Genomic DNA, 20,328 nt, shown 5'->3' with positions numbered 1-20,328 from the left:
ATCAATTTTCTTAATTTTTTGAAAGAACCAGCTCCCGGTTTCATTGATCTGTTCTACTGTTTTTTTGTTTTTTTTTCATTTCTATATCATTTATTTCTGCCCTATCGTCATTATTTGTCTTCATCTGCTGGCTGTAGGCTTCATTTGTTGTTCTTTCTCCAGCCCGTTTAGGTGTAAGGTCAGGTTGTTTGTTTGAGATTTCTCTGGCTTCTTGAGGCAGACCTGTCTTGCTACACACTTCTATCTTAGGACCCCTTTTGCTGCATCCCAAAGGTTTTGGACCACTGTGTTTTCATTTTCATTTGTTTCCATGTATTTTCTTATTTCTTCTTTAATTTCCTGGTTGATCCATTCATCCTTTAGTAGGATGAATGTATTTGTGGTCTTTCCAGATTTTTTCTTGTGGTTGGCTTCAAGTTTCATAGAGTTGTGGTTGGAAAATATGCAATGGTATGATTTCAATCTTTTTGTACTTGCTGAGGCTTGATTTGTGACCTAGTATGGGATCTATTCTGGTGAAAGGGATGACAGTGACAGGGAGCCTAAAAAATAATTTGTTCAGAATGGAGAAGGTGGAGAGAAGAGTCCAGAATGGATGTCTCCTACAAGAAACTTAGAACAATAGAATTGCTGAGGTGTAGGAACATAATGAGAGATTTTCAGTCCTGTTAGAGAGTAATTTAAGAGTAATTCAGTAATTGGTGCATATAAACTAATCCAATTTAAAATGAGGCAATTACTAACTATTCCTTCATTTGATAATTGAGCAAATCTTTACTTAGCAGCTCTTAAGTGCCAGGCACTATTCTAGGCATTGGGAGATAGCAATGAACAAAACAAAGTTCCCATCCATGTAAGAGGAAAGACAATAAACAACAAAGAATATCATAAATTGTCCTATGAAGAGAAATAAAGATGAGTTACCAAAAAAAAAGTTACAGAAAAAAAAATACGCCAAAATATAACCCCACAGAAAGGATGAGAGGAGGGAAGGAATAAGTGTGCTGTGTGGGAGAAGGGGTACAATGGAGATAAGTAAGTGGGAGCCAACAGACCATCTGTAAAGGTGGAAATTGAAAACACGGCAGGATATGCACGTTATTCAGAAATATGAGGTTATATCAGAAGAAACAGCAATAAGAATTAAAAGCAGTATGCGGCACCTGGGTGGCTCAGTCAGTTAAGCGTCTGACTTCGGCTCAGGTCATGATCTCACAGCTTGTGAGTTCGAGCCCCATGTTGGACTCTGTGCTGACAGCTCAGAGCCTGAAGCCTGCTTCAGATTCTGTGTCTCCTTCTCTCTCTGCCCCTCCACTGCTTGCACACTGTCTCTCTCTCTCTCTCTCTCTCTCTCTCTCAAAAATAAATAAAAACATTAAAAAAATTTTTATTGAAGAATTAAAAACAGTTGCTTCAAAGGAGTGGAAACTGGTAGTAGAGAGCAAGGGGTATGAAACTGCTGACCTTGAAGTACTATTTTACTTTTCAGACTACATACAAGATTTTGACAAAACCACAGTTTCAGTTAAAAGTTATTATTACTCAGCAAATATAAAATTAAATGCCTCTGTCATTTGGGGCTGAGTTCATGTTCAAACTAGGTCCACTGAAATGGGGGACACTCCTCACTGTCAGCAATGTAATGCACAACCCAAGAAATCATCGGTTCCTGGGCTTCTTGAAAAGCCCCACCAAGGGCAATGAGTTGGGCGGGGGTATAATGAAGGGAGCCCCACCTCTTTGAATTCCGAAGAAGGACTAGGACTTGGCAGGTGAAGGATTTAGGCAAGAAAGAGAAGGGAGTGGAAGGAAACCTATAGTTAAGATGCTTTCTTTCCTACTAGATTCCCAGGCTATTATTTTTTTAAAGAGCTCAGCTAAGTGGTGCTGGGGTGGCAGCCAATTAGGCTTCTGACTCTTGATTTCAGCTCAGGTTGTAATCTCACAGTTTGTGACATCAAGCCCCATCTCGGCCTCTGTGCTGACAGCACAGAGCCTGGAGGAGATTCTCTCTCTCCCTCTCTCTCTGCCATTCCCTGCTCACACACTCTCTCTCAAAATAAACATTTTTTAAAAATCTAAAAAAAATACAAATAAAAATAAAAGAGCTGAGCTAAGAACTTCACCACAGACTGTTTTAACAAATAACCATCTTTGGTCTTTTATCCACAATGTAAGTAATAATTCTGCTAATAAATTTTCATACTTTTGTTATTTTTATACTTTTGGATGTTATATTTAGAAAAATAAGGAAGTTCCTAAATATTGAGTGTAATGAAATAGATAAACTGAGATTCAGTCCATCTAATTAATATCATTATCTTTGAACAGTGTTTTTTGGTAATTAATTTTTTTTTAATTTTCATCCAAGTTAGTTAGCATATGGTGCAATAATGATTTCAGGAGTAGAACCCAGTGATTCATCCCCTACAAATAACATCCAATGCTCATCCCAGCAAGTGTCTTCCTTAATGCGCCTTGCCCATTTAGCCCATCCCTCCACCCAAAACCCCTCCAGCAACTCTCAGCCTGTTCTCTATATTTAAGAGTCTCTTATGTTTTGCCCCCCTCCCTGTTTTTATATATTTTTGCGTCACTTTCCTATGTTCATCCGTTTTATATCTTAAATTCCACGTATGAGTGAAGTCATATATTTGTCTTTCTCTGACTAATTTTGCTTAGCATAATACACTCTCGTCCCATCCACATTGTTGCAAAAGGCAAGATTTCACTTTTTTTGACTTCCAAGTAATACTCCACTGTATGTATATACCACATCTTCTTTATCCATTCATCTGTCAATGGACATTTGGGCTCTTTCCTTACTTTGGCTATTGTCAATAGCGCTGCTATAAACATTGGGGTGCATGTGCCCTTTCGAAACAGCACTCCTGTATCCTTTGGATAAACACCTAGCAGTGCAATTGCTGGGTCGTAGGGTAGTTCTATTTTTAACTTTTGAGGAACCTCCATACTGTTTTTCAGAGTGGCTGCAGCAGTTTGCATTACGGCCAGCAGTACAAAAGGGTTCCTCTTTCTCCGCATCCTTGCCAACATCTGTCATTGCCTGAGTTGTTAATTTTAGCCATTCTGACTGGTATGGGTGGTACCTCATTGTGGTTTTGATTTGTATTTCCCTGATGATGAGTGATGTGGAACATTTTTTCACGTGTCTGTTAGCCATCTGGATGTCTTCTTTGGAAAAAATGTCTATTCATTTCTTTTGTCCATTTCTTCACTGGATTGTTTTTGGGTGCTCAGTTTGATAAGCTCTCTATAGATTTTGGATACTAACCCTTTATCTGGTATGTCATTTGCAAATATCTTCTCCCATTCTGTCAATTGCCTTTTAGTTTTGCTGATTGTTTCCTTCGCTGTGCAGAAGCTTTTTATCGTCATGAGATCCCAATAGTTCATTTTTGTTTTTGTTTCCTTTGCCTCCAGGGACATGTTGAGTAAGAAGTTTCTGTGGCTGAGGTCAAAGAGGTTTTTGCCTGCTTTCTCCTCGAGGCTTTTGATGGCTTCCTGTCTTACGTTTAGGTCTTTCATCCATTTTGAGTGTATTTTTGTGTATGGTGTAAGAAAGTGGTCCAGGTTCATTCTTCTGCATGTCGCTGTCCAGTTTTCCCAGCACCATTTGCTGAAGACACTGTCTTTTTTCCATTGGATACTCTTTCCTGCTTCGTCAAAGATTAGTTGGCCATATGTTTGTGGGTCCATTTCTGGGTTCTCTTATTCTGTTCCATTGATCTATGTGTCTGTTTTTGTTCCAGTACCATACTGTCTTGATGATGACAGCTTTGTAATACATCTTGAAGTCCAGAATTGTGATGCCTCCAGCTATAGATTTCTTTTTCAGGATTGCTTTGGTTCTTTGGGGTCTTTCTAGTTCCATACAAATTTTATGATTGTTTATTCTAGCTCTACGAAGAATATTGGTGTTATTTTGATAGGGATTGCATTGAATATGTAGATTGCTTTGGGTAGTATCAACATTTTGACAAGATTTGTTCTTCCATGAGCATGGGATATTTTTCCATTTTTTTTGTGTTGTCTTCAATTTCTTTAATAAGCTTTTTATAGTTTTCAGTGTACAGATATTTCACCTCTTTGGTTAGCTTTATTCCTAGGTATTTTATGATTTTTGGTGCAATTGTAAATGGGATCGATTCCTTGATTTCTCTTTCTGCTGCTTCATTAGTAGTGTATAGAAATGCAACCAGTTTTTGTGCATTGATTTCATGTCCTGCAACTTTGCTGAATTCATGGATCAGTTCTAGCATTTTTTTGGTGGAATCTTTTGGGTTTTCCATATAGAGTATCATCTCATCTGCAAAGAGTGAAAGTCTGACCTCCCTCTTGGCCAATTGGGATCCCTTTAATTTCTTTTTGTTGTCTGATTGCTGAGGCTAGGACTTGCAGTGCTATGTTGAATAACAGTGGCAAGAGTGGACACCTGTCGTGTTCCTGACCTAAGGGGGAAAGCTCAGTTTTTTCCCATTGAGGATGATATTAGCAGAGAGTCTTTCATATATGGCTTTTATGATCTCAAGGTGTGATCCTTCTATACCTACTTTCTTGAGGGTTTTTATCAAGAAAGGATGCTGTATTTTGTCAAAGGCTTTCTCTGCATCTATTGAGACGGTCATGTGCTTCTTGTCCTTTCTTTTACTAATGTGATGCATCACATTGACTGATTTGTGGATATTGACCCAGCCCTGTATCCCAGGTATAAATCCTACTTGATTTTAGTGAATAATTCTTTTAATATATTGTTGAATCCAGTTGGCTAGTATTTTGTTGAGAATTTTTGCATCTATGTTCATCAGGGAAATTGGTCTATAGTTCCCCTTTTTAGTGGGTTCTTTGTCTGGTTTTGGAATCAAGGTAATGCTGGCCTCATAGAATGAGTTTGTAAGTTTTCCTTCCATTTCTATTTTTTGGAACAACTTCAAAAGAATAGGTGTTAATTCTTTTTTAAATGTTTGGTAGACTTCTCCTGGAAAGCCATCCGGCCCTGGCCTCTTGTTTTTTGGGAGATTTTTGATTACTAATTCAATTTCTTTACTGGTTACAGGTTTGTTCAAATTTTCTATTTCTTCCTGTTTCAGTTTTGGTAGTTTATATATTTCTAGTTACCTGTCCATTTCTTCCTGAACAGTGTTGTTTTAATTTTAATTTAATTTTAGGGGCACTTGGGTGGCTCAGTCAGTTAAGCATCCAACTTCAGCTCAAGTCATGATCTCAGAGTTCATGAGTTTCAGCCCCGTGTCGGGGGGCCCACTTCAGACCCTCCATCTCCCTCTCTCTCTACCCCTCCCTCTCTCTCCCAAAAATAAATAAACATTAAAATTTTTTTTATTTAATTTCAAACTAGATGTAAAGTTACCATGATCTCCTTCCCCCTACCAATTCCGGGCAATCAGTTACCACAGCTAATAAAGACCTGGCATAAAAAAAAACTCTAAAATGAAAAGATTATTTAAAAGCTTTAGTTTCATACTACAACTTATAGATGCAAAAAAAAATTTATAACTAAGAAAATTTGATTATAGAAATACAGAAGAGGGATCTATTCTATCTAAAATTCTATATATAATATATGTTTTTTTAAAGTAGCCTGTTATTGGTATCAAATTCTTCATTGAGATCTTTACAATATGTATGTAAAATATATATAAACACATATATATTCCACCTAAAATAATTTCATGCAGGAATGTTCACAGTTATGAAATGGTTGACCAAAATCATAAATCCAAAATACACACACAAGATTTTTCTCCTGACCTAGACCTACCCGGGAAAAAAAAGAAGCTTAAGAACCTGAGGCAAAGTTCAGGCAGCATTTTCTCTACAAAATCTTTATCACCAGTTGTTGTATCAGTTCTATCCAACAGGTAAAACAATGTCCTACCCCAAACTCCCTGCTCTCAACGTTGTAAATTAAAGGTATCATTTACCAGGGTGCCTAAGTGGCTCAGTCAGTTAAGCGTCCAACTTTGGCTCAGGTCATGATCTCACAATTCGTGGGTTCGAGCCCCCAGGTCGGGCTCCGTGCTGACAGCTCGGAGCCTGGAGCCTGCTTCAGATTCTGGGCCTCCCTTTCTCTCTCTGCCCCTCCCCTGCTCACGTTCTGTCTCTCTCTCTCTCTCTCTCTCTCTCTCAAAAATAAATAAACATTAAAAAAAAATTTTTTTAAGGTATCATTTACCTTAAAGACCTAAAATCTACCAAGTTTCCTTTTGAAATACATGATCCCAAACTTAGAGCTACTTTGAAAAATCAATATGTGAGAGTTCATGACTTTAAAACATTTTAAAGTATTTTTTAAATTAGATTCTGGGGGCACCTGGGTGGCTCAGTTGGTTTAGTGACCGACTTCGGCTCAGGTCATGTTCTCGCGGTTGGTGAGTTCGAGCCCCGTGTAGGGCTCCGTGCTGACAGTTTGGAGCCTGGAGCCTGCCTTGGATTCTGTGTCTCCCTCTCTCTCTGCCCCTCCCCTGCTTGCACTCTGTCTTTCTCTCTCTCTAAAAAATAAACATTAAAATTAAAAAAAAAAAAAAAAAAGAAGATTCTGAAGACAAGTCAGAAGTACAAATAGACAATGAAATAGCTTAACCAATCATTCCTCATGCCATATCATTCCCTGTAGTACCACAGATCATTGGAACGGAAGAGGCTGTCATGTTACATACAAAGAAAAGGAAGATGCGATGGAGAAGAGAAGTCACAGGAACGGAGTCACAGAAATGAGTAGTGGGCTTTAATCACTATTTAATATTCACTGTTTATTATTATAGCACAGTTATATAGAGACGAAGAACGGATAAGGGACACTGTGTTAAAGTATTTTGGATTGTTAGCTGGTGCTTAGTTGGAATATGTAACTAATATTTAGAATTGTTAGTTGATGCTTGTTGGAAAACAAAATTTGAGTAAAATTTTTCAAGCACCAAAACACAAATAATAGCAGAACAAAACTAAAGAAAAAAATTGGCTTGGGGTATGATTAGAAAAGCACATAGATTAACATCCTGGAGCTTGGGGCACCTGGCTGGCTCAGTTAGTTGGTGGACCATGCAACTCTTGATTTAGGGTCCTGAGTGTGAGCTCCACATTGTCGGCAGAGTTTACTTTAAAACTTTTTTTTAATGTTTATTTATTTTTGACAGAGAGAGAGACAGAGCATGAGCATGGGGAGGGGTAGAGAGAGAGGGAGACACAGAATCCGAAGCAAGCTCCAGGCTCTGAGCTGTCAGCACAGAGCCCAACGCGGGGCTCGAACTCACAGGCCGTGAGATCATGACCTGAGCTGAAGTCAGATGCTCAACTGACTGAGCCACCCAGGCGCCCCGAGTTTACTTTAAAACAAAATATTGGAGCTTCATTGTTAACAGGTCTTTTAAAATTCCACTAGTCCAACTTTTGCAGGATTCTCTTCTTCAATATCCATGACAAAGAATCTTCTACCTTCTGTTTTGAACCTCCCAAGACAGAGAACTCACTAGTTCCCCAAAGTAGCCTATTATTTCACTGGTGAAAGCTTTACTTGTTGGGAGTACAGTCTGGCTTCTTTCACTTGCAGGTTCTAATTATTATCTCAAAGCAACAGTTAAAAAGTCTGCACTATATTCTATATAAAGGCCCTTCAAACATATTTATATATAAATGTGCAGATTCAAGCAATGGTTCAAAGGAAATACAGGAGGATAAGTCCTTAGAGTAACATTCACAGAAGGTCATCTAAGTCATCCCAGAGGAAGCAAAAACTTTCAGTTCAGAATTACTGGTTTAAAATATTATAAGCATTACCAATAACAGTAATCTCAGGTAAAGAATTTTAAATTTTTTCAACATCAGTTTTTTAAGTCAATCTTTCAAGTGCCATCTTTATGATTTTGCTATACCTGTAATAATTACTACTATTTAATAATGCTTTTCTCTAACTCATTTTTTATGTCAAATGAAGTATTTTAAGAGGAATCTTCATGTCATTGCTGTAAGTGGAAAATCATGATCTATTTGTCATATACAAACTAACATTAAAAATAAATACACAACTTTAATATACCAACCTATTATCATGTCATGTACCAATGGTGGTATGTATTTCACCCTCTGGGGAGAAATGCTTTAAAACATCTACTATCAAGGGGAAAGTGGTGATGGGCATTGAGGAGGGCACTCGTTTGGATGCGCACTGGGTGTTGTATGGAAACCAATTTGTCAATAAATTATATTTTTAAAAATCTACTATCGGGGCGCCTGGGTGGCGCAGTCGGTTAGGCGTCCGACTTCAGCCAGGTCACGATCTCGCGGTCCGTGAGTTCGAGCCCCGCGTCGGGCTCTGGGCTGATGGCTCAGAGCCTGGAGCCTGTTTCCGATTCTGTGTCTCCCTCTCTCTCTGCCCCTCCCCCGTTCATGCTCTGTCTCTCTCTGTCCCAAAAATGAATAGACGTTGAAAAAAAAAAAATTTAAAAAAAAAATCTACTATCAACTTTTTTTTGGAAACATATTAAAGAATTATGAACTTTTAAAGCATCCTACAGAACATTCCAGATGAAAGGCTTTTGAACTGATAAAGATTAAAATCAGTAGGAATCAAAAAGATCCTGACTCTGCCACTTACTAGTTGTGTGTCCCCATCCTCATTAAGCCTCAATTTCCACATCTGTAAAACAGGGATAAAAAGAGAAGCTACCTCATGGGGTGTTATATAAATTAAATGAAATCATGCAATGCTAGATGCCAAGTGAGCCACAATGCATGCGAGCCACTAAGAGTGGTATTAGTCCTACTGCTATTATGCCCGTAGTTTGAGAAAATCTCAAACATTATCCATCTCCACATAGCCCTATTTCAGGTGGCCTAGAAATCAAGGTCTTTAAAGATACTGTATAACATCAGTAAATACAAAATACATTAACATATTTACTTTCTAGGGTAAAAATTGCATTTCTGAGACCACTTGGAATAGCCATGATACTTCAAAATCCAAAAAAGTAGAGAAGTATAGATCTGTTTTATGAAATCTTTTATCTGCAAACTAGCACTGACGTCAATGAGAACTACATCTAAAATACTACACATTCATACTTATGTAGGTTTCATAAACCCTTTACATTAATTTAAAGAATTTTACAGTAAAAGACTTACAAATTTAATTTTGCAAAGCTCTCTTGTGCATTATGCTTTTCTCGCTCATATGCACTTTCAACTTCTTTGAATTCATTCTTGATCATTTCCAAGTCAGCAACAGCTTCTGCCTGGCTGGCCTTCTCGACCTGCAAAGCTCCTTCAAGGTCTCGAATCCGTAACTACCAGATGTCAGAGAAGTAGTTAAAGCAAGGAAGGAAACGCTAGCGTCAGTCAAATTGAACAGCGTAATTTATCAGTAGCAGATCATCATTTACCTAAGCTTCTTCCTTTCTGCTTTGGTTTAAAAAGGAAAATAAACAAAAGACAGTGTATTCCCTTTCTGAACATGTTTAATGCAAGGAAGAGTGGAAGAAGAGTTAACTGTGCTATGGAAATGCCTAATCAAAGTGCCTAATTTCGACCTACAAATCCACGTTCAAAACTTTGTATGAAACATAATAAAATGAGTGGTTTTTGAAAACAAGAGCAAAGAATTCTTCCCCTCTTAAGAGAAACACCGGTACATTAACATCGTTGGAATCTCAATAAAGTTTTACTCCTAGAGGTTTCTTACTGTTGACAAGTAAAACTTTCATTACCGAATAATACTATTTGACTAAAATATTTGTAAATGTGGGATATCTAGGATTTGCCTCAAAGTGATATAGGGATGGGAGTAGACAGGGGCAATAAATAAAAAACATGATTGGCCTGAGGTAAATCTTGAAGTGATGGCTACACAGGAAGTTCATTGTTCCATTCTCTCTACTTCTGCATATACTTGAAACTTTATATAATAAAACACTTTAAAAACTGGATTCCATGTAAACAATGACAGCAGAACAGAGGAACAAAGCAGTATATTCCCATAAAAGAAGAATATGCAGCGGTAAAAAAAAAAAAAAAAAAAAAGTTACAAAATAACTTCTGAGGGGCACCTGGGTGGCTCAGTCAGTTAAGCATCCGACTTCGGCTCAGGTCATGATCTCCCAGTTCATGAGTTCGAGCCCCGCATCAGGTGAGCTCGAGCCCTGCTTCAGGTGAGCCCCACTTCTCTCTCTCTCTGCCCCTTGTTCACTTGCACCCTCTCTCTCTCTCTCTCTCAAAAAAAAGGGGTTTTTGAAAAGGAAGTTCTCTATGTGGTTCTCTATGTAGGGTTAACATATGTCAATAAAGCAAAGTCCAGATAAAGTCTATATTTTGGGTAAATAAGTGGAAAAAATAAGAATAAGTAAGAGGCAATAGGGTAGATTGAAGGGAGACACAGGAGTGAAAGCAAGAGTTCTCATCCATTTAATATTGTTTTGATTTCTGAACTATGTTTTACCTTCTTCAGAAAATTAAGTTAAAAACAAAAATTAGAACGCTAACTTCAAAAAAAGGGGGGTGGTAGAAAACGCTTTATACTAGGTAGAAAATCGGCTTCAGAATCCTAAAGCTCACGTTTAAATTCTAGCTCTACAAATTAACTTAGGTGACCTCTGGCATATTACTAAATTCTAGCTCTACAAATTAACTTAGGTGACCTCTGGCATATTACTAAACCTCCAAAAACCTGAGGTTCCTCACCTGTAAACAGTAAATCATCATCATCATCCTCATAAACAGACCATCTACAGAGTTGCTACAAAGATCTAATGAGATAATACTTATCTAATATCAATATATACTTAATATCACATATGAATACATAATATTTGTTTAATAAATGTTTGAATAAGTATTATTAAGCACTTAATATGTGCCAGGCAATGAGCTAGTGCTCAAGGTATTATATGATAATCATGAAAATAGACAGTCTTAGTTCCTGAAGAGCTCCTAGTCTTTAGGAGAGGAGAGACCACAAGAGAATATGTAAGTGGCTCCTGTCACAGAAACAGGCACAAAGGGCCATGAAATCAGAGAAGAGCTCTGAACAAGCCTCATGGGGACGGCAAAAGACAATCTGAGGTAAAAAAGATGAAGTCACCAAGAAATGAAGCCTAGGACAACATAAAAATGTTCTTAAATTAATCCATACAAAAAATAATCACCAGAATTACTATTTGTAATTATCCAAAAATATTCTGGAATAACTGAAACATTCTTACACTAACGTAAGGAAATAGAATAGATATGGAGATACAACCTGGTAATTTTTCAGATTCAGTCTTTTAAACTTTCTTTTTCTTTTTTTTTTTTTCAATTTTTTTTTTTTATGTTTATTTATTTTTGAGAGAGACAGAGCATGAGCAGGGGAGGGGCAAAGAGAAAGGGAGACACAGAATGAAGCAGGCTCCAGGCTCTGAGCTGTCAGCACGGAACCCGACACGGGGCTGGACTCATGAACCCCAAGATCGTGACCTGAGCCAAAGTCAGAGACTTAACTGACTGAGCCACCCAGGCGCCCCTAAACTTTATTTTTCTCTGCTGTTTTGTCTAAATCCAATGTTTACAAGTAAAATAATAAATCTGGACAACATTTTCTTCTATCTGCATTGCTATCTCCTTTCAGAAAATAAGCACACTCGATCACAAAGGATAAATCAATCCAACTGAAAGAGAAGCAGTTTTCAAATTACTGATTGAGTCAACTCTCTGACCCTACTTCCTCATTTTTATGATATAGCATCTAAACAAACTTAACTACAGTTTATGATAAAATGGTCATTCATTACAACTATTTAGTAGTCTCATTTGTCTCATTTGCTTTTCAACTAATCTGAAATGGAATTTTACTAGATGTACCTCACTGAAAATACTTGTCGGTATTTATAGATGTATATGGTTCAAATATAAACTTTGGCTTTTTTTTTCACAGTCAAAACCCTAAGTTAAATATGAAATATTAATGTATATAAGTAAAAACTATACATGGAATAATTATTTTTATAGCTATTAACTATATATACATCCAGGTATAAACTATAACTACAATGAAAAACTTAATTTCTGAATTGTGCTTCTTTCATAATTTAAAACTTTAGCCTTATTGCTTATTTTTGGGTGATTTAATCTTTTTTTCTTTTTAAAGAAAAGCTTAACTTGTACAAGTTTGCCTAAAATACAAACACTCAAATACATGGGCCTGAGAATTTTGCAGGTAAAGGAGGCATTTCATTAAAGATAAAAGTAAAAAAATAATTTATTATAAATTTCTTATGAGCTTAGTTACGCCCTATATTAAGACATGTTTAAAAAATAAGGTAAAACTTGGCAAGTTTTATTAATTAAAATTTAATATAAGGGAAAGTGTATGTCTTAAAAAAAAAAATCCAAATTAAATTAAGGAACTTAGGGGCACCTGGCTCAGTCGGTAGAGCATACAACTCTTGATCTCAGGGTCATGAGTTCAACCCCCACACTGGGTGTGGAGTCTACTTTAGAAACATTAAATTAAGGAATTTAGATTTCTGGAACTTTGTGTGAGACTTGATTTATATACAACAAGCTATGGGCCAGACTTGGTCCATGCACAGTAGTTTGCCAACCCCCAGTTGGAATGCCTTCACTTCTCTTAGAAATTCCTTCTCATTCTAAAACCTAAAGGACACCTTCCTTTAGGATGCCTTCAATTAATTCCCCTCTCACATTTAATCTTTATTATGCCCCGTAGCATTTTAGTATTTGATATTTCTATCCACACATTTATCTGTGTATCTGTATAGATGTAGAGGCATAGATACAAATATACAGTATTTCTGGTAATGAAATGTAAGTTCCAAAAGGAGTTCTTTCACCTTTATCCCTTGGGCTCTTTTTTTTTTTTAATGTTTATTTATTGGGGCAGGGGGACAAATCGGGGACAGGCAGAGAGAGAGAGGGGGAAAGAGGATCCAAAGCTCTGCACTGACAGCAGGGAATCTGACGCCAGGCTCAAATTCACAGAACCATGAGATCATGACCTGACCCAAAGTTGTACCCTCAACTGACTGAGCCACCCAGGTGCCTCACCTTCAGCTCTTAATACAGTGATAAGTAATGTGCACAAGATATACACACGATAAATGAAGGTGCTTATTTTTTTCAGTGTTTTCAAAAAAGAAATTCAACCCACGGTTGTTGATAAAAAGAATACTCTGATCAGTAAATCTTTCTGTAACAGGCCAGAGGGTAAATATTTTGGACTTTGCCGGCCATAAGGTCTCTGTCACAAAAACCCCCCCTTGCCACTGCAGCACAGAAGCCCCACAGACAAGACAAAACCTCCCTCGAACAGGCAAAGGGTGAGATTTAGCCTGTGGGTTGTAGTGTGTCAACCCCTCCTCTAATATAGTAAAAACCATCCTTGGGGTGCCTGGGTGGCGCAGTCGGTTAAGCGTCCGACTTCAGCCAGGTCACGATCTCGCGGTCCGTGAGTTCGAGCCCCGCGTCGGGCTCTGGGCTGATGGCTCAGAGCCTGGAGCCTGTTTCCGATTCTGTGTCTCCCTCTCTCTCTGCCCCTCCCCCGTTCATGCTCTGTCTCTCTCTGTCCCAAAAATAAATAAACGTTGAAAAAAAAAAAAACCATCCTCAACTATATCCTGATACAAATAGGATAATGAGTGCCTTAACAATATGCTACCCATTCTAAACGCACACCTTAGCTCTCTGAACAGAATCCCACTTTTCCCTGCCTAATAAAATCCATACCAAAAAAATTTCGGCTTAGGCCTTACCTGAATAATTTCAGAATTAAATTTTGACTCCAAATGTGCTGCTCTTTCTGCTTCAATATTTTCTTCTAATTTCCTCACTCTTAGAGTAGTTGCCTGAAAACGAATTCAAAGGTTAAGCTCACAAACATTGGTGTTTATTTATTTATTTAAAAAAACATTTTTTTAACGTTTTATTTATTTTTGAGACAGAGCATGAACAGGGGAGGGTCAGTGAGAGGGAGACACAGAATCTGAAACAGGCTCCAGGCTCTGGGCTGTCAGCACAGAGCCCACCGCGGGGCTCGAACTCACGAACCGCGAGGTCATGACCTTAGCCGAAGTCAGCCGCTTAACCGACTGAGCCACCCAGGTGCCCCAGACATTGGTGTTTAAAGTGGACATGGATCTTTGCAACAACATGGACGCAGCTACAATGCTGAGCAAAACAAGTCACTCAGAGAAAGACAAACACCATATGATTTCACTCACGTGTGGAATTTAAGAAACAAAACAAATTGGGGCGCCTGGGTGGCTCAGTCGGTTAAGCGTCCGACTTTGGCTCGGGTCATGATCTCGCAGTCCATGAGTTCAAGCCCCGCGTCGGGCTCTGTGCTGACGGCTCAGAGCCTGCAGCCTCTTCAGATTCTGTGTCTTTCTCTCTCTCTCTCTCTGGCCTTCCCTGCTCACACTCTGTCCCTCAAAAATAAATCAACGTTAAAAAAAAAAAAAAATTAAGAAACAAAACAAATGAACCAAGGGAAAACAAAAGAGAGACAAATAAAAAAACAGACTTAACTATAGAGGATAAACAGATGTTTGGTGACCAGAGGGGAGGGGGGTGTGGGGAGGAGGGTGGGGGGGATGGGTGAAATAGGTGAAGGGGATTAAAAGCACACTCATCATGATGAGCATTGAGGAATGTATAAAACTGTGGAATCACAATATTGTACACCTGAAACTAATATAACACTGTATGGTAACATACTGGAATTAAAATTAAAAACTTTTTTTTAAGTGGGTATAAATCACACTTTAGATTACTGTAGCCTCATTTTAACTGCTTTTCCAAGATTGTAAAAGACATGGTAAAAAAACGTGTGAAAATCATGCTCAGGAAGAATACTCCAGTCCTTGCTTTTTTTTTTTTATTGATGTATAATTTATATGTAATAAATTATATGCATTAAAAGTGTGTAATTTGGAGCACCTGGGTGGCTCAGTTGGTTGAGCGGCCAACTTCAGCTCAGGTCATGATCTCACAGCTCGAAGGCTCGTGAGTTCAAGCCCCGCATCAGGCTCTTTGCTGACAGCTCAGAGCCTGAAGCCTGTTTCAGATTCTGTGTCTCCCTGTCTCTCTGTCCCTGCCCTGCTCACGCTCTGTCTCTGTCTCTCTCAAAAACAAATAAACATTTTTTAAAAAGTGTGTAATTTGATAAGAGTATATACACACACATGAAGTCACTGCCATAATCAAGATAAGAAATATTTCCATGACGCCTACAAGATTCCTTCTATCTCTTGGTAATTTCTTCCAGCCCTTAACACCCCACCCCCATCTCCAAGTAACAACTGATATGGTTTTGTCACTATTAATCACTTTGTATTTCCCAGAATTTCATAGAGATTGAGTCATACAGCATATATTCTATATCGCCTGGCTTCTTTCTCCCAGCATAACTATTTTGAGATTCACCATGTGGTTGCATTTATCAACCGTCTATTCCTTTTTATTGTTAGAGTGTTCCACTGTGTTGATACACCACAACTGACTTATCTGTTCACCAGTTTACGTACATTTGAGTTGTTTCCAGTATAGGCGATTACAAATGAAACTATGAGCTTTTGTGCACACGTCTTTGTAAGGGCATGTACTTTGACTTCTTGGGGGTAAACAGTGAAGGGAAGAATGACAGGGTCATGTGGTAGGTGTATGTTTAACGTTTTATGAAACTCCCAAACTTTTCTGAATTGTTTATAATTTTATACACCCTCAACAACACTTGGCATGGTCAATTTTTGTTTTTTCGTTTTTGGAGGAGGGTGATTTAAGACATTCCAATAGGCATGTAATGGTATTCCATTTCAGTTTCAATTTGCATTTCCCTAATGACAGATGACATTGAGCATCTTCTCACATATTTATTTACCATCTGTATACCTTCTTTGGTGAAATATCTACTCGGATCTTTTCCCCATTTTTTAATTAGGTTGTTTTCTTATTATTGATTGAGTTTTGAGAGTTCATTATACAATCTGGATACAAGTCATTGACTGGATATGTGATTTGCAAACATTTACTCCAAGTCTGTAGTTTGTCTTTTTGTTAACAGTATCTTTCACAAAGCAAAAGTTTTCAGGGCACCTGGGTGACACAGTTAAGCAACCGACTCTCGGTTTTAGCTCAGGTCACGATCTTGCAGTTCGTGAGTTGGAGCCCCGCGTTGGGCTCTGCACTGACAGCACAGAGCCTACTTGAGATTCTGTGTCTCCCTCTCTCTCTGCCCCTCCCACACTCATCCCCCCCCCCAAAATAAATAAACTTAAAAAAAGTTTTCATTATAATGAAGTCCAATTTATTAATTTTCAGATAGGGGTCAACTTCTGGCCAGAATCAGAAGTCAAGAGCTTTATTTTTGAATGCCATTTTTGCTCAGAAAATGCAACCCTGGGAAGCACTGGATTCCTAGTCCCAAAGAGGTCACTGGTCATGACCAAAAGCCTGTTGGGGGCAAGGACAGCTAGAGATATTTCAGGGTAACAGTAGCAAAGAAAAGCCATGCCTAGAGTCTTGTCTGTCAAATAAAGATGGTTCAATAGTGATGGAGTAAGGCATTACTAATTTGATTTCCTTTTCAAATAAAATCTGGACAAGAAAGAAGTTTCTATTAATTATATTTACTTTATCATGTAGCCTAAGCTGAAGTTTTTAAAAAAAAATTTTTTTAATGTTTATTTATTTTTGAGAGAGACAGAGACAGAATGCGAGTAGATTAGGGGCAGAGAGAGAGGGACACACAGAATCCGAAGCAGGCTCCAGGCTCCGAGTGTCAGCACAGAGTCCGACGCGGGGCGTGAACTCACAAGCTGTGAGATCGTGACCTGACCCGAAGTCGGACACTCAACCGACTGAGCCACCCAGGCGCCCCGAAGTCGGACGCTCAACCGACTGAGCCACCCAGGCGCCCCAAAGCTGAAGTTTTTTAAAGGCCCAACTTGATTAATTTGATTTTTCCTCTTTCCTCCTACCCTTTCCTTATTTCCTTTTTTTTTTTTTTTTTTTTTGCAGAGACAGTAATGTAATGAATCACACAGGGAGGAGCACAAATAAAAACTGGATAATTCACAAATGAACAAAGCAGTCTGTGAATATGTAAGAAATGACTAGTTTTTTTGAGCAAAGCATGTTCCTATGATGTCTTGTTTTAGAGTAGAGCAAAAACACAAATATCCCTTCTTCTCTAGAGGACTTTGTAGTCCTTTTGCTACTAATAGCCTTCATAGTCAAGAAGCAATTCTGCTTCGACAGTCAATCACTCCGTTTCACAAATATGAAACTCACAAAATATTTTTTTACACCGACTTATGTGCTTTAGTTAGATTTTGCAATCCTATCAATAATATTTCTTAGTGAGTTACTAGAAAAGACTTTTTTCCAGAGGGCAGAAAAAGCAGTAAGTCCAAATGTGATCTTTTGGGTCTAAATTGAATTTAAATCCAAAACAATAAAATGATTTTTTTAAGTTAGTAGAATACAGTATCTTTAAAGGTAAAATCTGACATTTATATCCTATACTGCTACAGTATTTTGAAATAACAGGCATTCCACTGAAAGATGAAACTGGTAAATATTCATAATTTAGTCTGACAACTCAAGACTCAAGATTCAAAAAAACGGGAAATGAGGAAATATAAAACTAAAGAGGGGTGCCTGGATGGCTCAGTCAGTTAAACATCCGACTCTTGATTTCCGCTCCAGTCATGATCTCACAGGCCCTGGGATCAGGCCCCACGTTAGCCTCAGCTCTCACAGTGCAGAGCCTGCTTGGGATTCTCTCTCTTTTCCTCTCTACCCCTCCCTCACTTGTGCACATATGTGCTCTCTCTCTCAAAATAAATAAAAATAAACTTAAAAAAAAAAACTAAAGAGTTATTATTACTTTTTTAGGTGTAATAATAATTGGTATTGTGGCACCTGGCTGGCTCAATCAGTAGAGCATGCAACTCTTGATCTCAGGGTCATGAGTTCAAGCCTCACATTGGGCATAGAGTTTACTTAAAAAAATTTTTTTTAATAATTAGTATTTTTTAACTCCTATCTCTTTGAAATACATACTAACATGTTCATGGATGAAATTATATGATGTCTGGATTTGCTTTAAAATAATAAACTGGGGGTGGGGTGCCTGGGTTGCTCAATCAGTTAAGTGACCAACTCCTGGTTTTGGTTCAGGTCATGATCTCACGGTTTGTGAATTCGAGCCCCATGTTGGGCTCCACACTGACAGTGTGGAGCCTGCTTGGGATTCTCTCTCTCTCTCTCTCTCTCTCTCTCAAAATAAATAAATAAACTTTAAAAATAATAATAAACCGGGGGTTAGGAAGGGAAGCTGATAATCATGAAATAATGTTGGCCATCAGTTGATCATTCTTGAAGCTGAGTAATAGGCACATGAAGTTCATTTTAGTATTCTGCTGACTTTCACAGATGATTGAAATTTTCCATACTGAAAAACATTTTAAAACAGCAACAAAAGCAAAGGAAGGGGCGCCTGGGTGGCGCAGTCGGTTAAGCGTCCGACTTCAGCCAGGTCACGATCTCGCGGTCCGGGAGTTCGAGCCCCGCGTCAGGCTCTGGGCTGATGGCTCAGAGCCTGGAGCCTGTTTCCGATTCTGTGTCTCCCTCTCTCTCTGCCCCTCCCCCGTTCATGTTCTGTCTCTCTCTGTCCCAAAAATAAATAAACGTTGAAAAAAAAAAATTTAAAAAAAAAAAAAAAAAAAAAAAAAGCAAAGGAAGTATGGTGGGGAAGTATGGTACTGGTATCATTATTTACCAACAAAATTGTATTCTGACCAGAAAAGATCATTAAAATAAACTAAGCCATTCATTCCTAAGCAAAAAAGGTCAGTGGGAAGGTGAGACTTTGAACCAATCAATTCCTACCTATATTGTCAAAACATTAAGATATATCAAATAAAATATTCCCTTCATACTCATTACCACCTGTCTCAAAACATGTTTCACACCAAACATTAGTCCCATGGAAAGTTATTAGCTATTATATGAAAAAGCAATTTCACCATCATAAGGTGACAGACACAGAATTAAAGCCAATTTTACTAAAGCACCTTCCAAAAAGTTAACATGATCTTGAAAAGTTAGAGCAAAGTTGGAAGACTCACATTTCCTGATGTCAAAACTACTACAAAGCTACAGTGATCGGAACAAGGTGGAACTGACATAAGAACAGATCTATAGATCTACAGAAAAGAACTGAGAGTCCATAAATACATCCATGCATCAATGGTCAATTGATTTTTGACAAGGGAGCCTAGACCATTCTATGAGAAAGAATCATTTTTTTATTAAGCAGTGCTGAGGCAATGGGATATACACACTCAAAAGAATAAATGTGGACCCCTAACTCACATCATATATAAAAATGAATTCAAATGGATCAATGGCGTAAATATAAGAGCTAAAACCATAAAACTCTTAGAAGAAAACATAGAATTTATGACCTCAGATTTGGCAACAGATTCTGAAATACAACACCAAAAGCATGAGTAACAAAAGAAAAAAAAATTGGACTTCATAAAAATTTTAAATTTTGAGCATCAAAGGACATTATAAAAAAGTGAAAGGCAACCTAGAGGACAGAAGATATTTATAAATCATGTATCCGATAAGAGTCTAGTATGCAGAATATACAAAGAGCTGTTACAATAAAAAGACGAACAACACAATTTAAAAAATTAGTAAAGGGCTTGAATAGACATTTCTCCAAAAAAGATATGAAAATGACAAGTATATCAAATGATGGCCAACACTATTAGTCATCAGGGAAATACACATCCAAACCACAAAGAGATATATCTTCATGCATGTGAGGCTAGCTATAATTTTAAAAGTGGAAAATAACAAGCATTGGTGAGGATGTAGAGAAATTAGAGAGACCTCATAAATTACTGGTGGGAACGTGAACTGGTGCCACCACTACGGAAAATGGTTTCTGAGTTTCTTAAAAAGTCACACAGAGTCACCATATCCAGCATTTCCATTCCTGGGTATATACCCCCAGAAAAATAAAAACATGTGCAAACAAAAACTTGTACACAAATGTTCACATCAGCATTTTTCGTAACCACCAAAAAGTAGAAACAGTTCAAATGTCCATCAACTGATGAATGATGAACAAAATATGGTGTATCCCTATAATAGAATATTATTCAGCCAAAAAACATTCAGTACCAATACCTTCTATAACATATATGAACCTTGAAAATATATGTTAAATGAAAGAAACCAGACACAAAGAGACTATGTATCGTATGACTTCATTTATATGAAATT

The 20,328-nt window shown here is 37.8% G+C and overlaps 1 protein-coding gene across 11 annotated transcripts in view; it reads right to left on the bottom strand.

Annotated features, from left to right (window-relative positions):
* CCDC171 (coiled-coil domain containing 171) overlaps positions 1-20,328 on the bottom strand; it is a 312,701-nt gene that overhangs the window by 234,208 nt on the left and 58,165 nt on the right. For 9 of the 11 annotated variants that reach the window (XM_045470282.1, XM_045470288.1, XM_045470285.1 and 6 more), the window contains 2 exons: positions 13,779-13,871; positions 9,160-9,320 (listed from right to left, as the gene is read on the bottom strand). The exons of the other annotated variants lie outside the window; for them this stretch is intronic. In XM_045470282.1, coding sequence (XP_045326238.1) covers positions 9,160-9,320; positions 13,779-13,871 — 254 coding nt within the window. The remainder of the gene's footprint in view (positions 1-9,159; positions 9,321-13,778; positions 13,872-20,328) is intronic. 11 annotated transcript variants of the gene reach the window in all.

This window comes from Leopardus geoffroyi, chromosome D4 (genome assembly GCF_018350155.1).
Source record: "Leopardus geoffroyi isolate Oge1 chromosome D4, O.geoffroyi_Oge1_pat1.0, whole genome shotgun sequence".
Classification (NCBI taxonomy): Eukaryota; Metazoa; Chordata; class Mammalia; order Carnivora; family Felidae; genus Leopardus; species Leopardus geoffroyi.
Note: the sequence above shows the minus strand (reverse complement) of the source record. Positions and strands in the feature narration are given on the sequence as shown.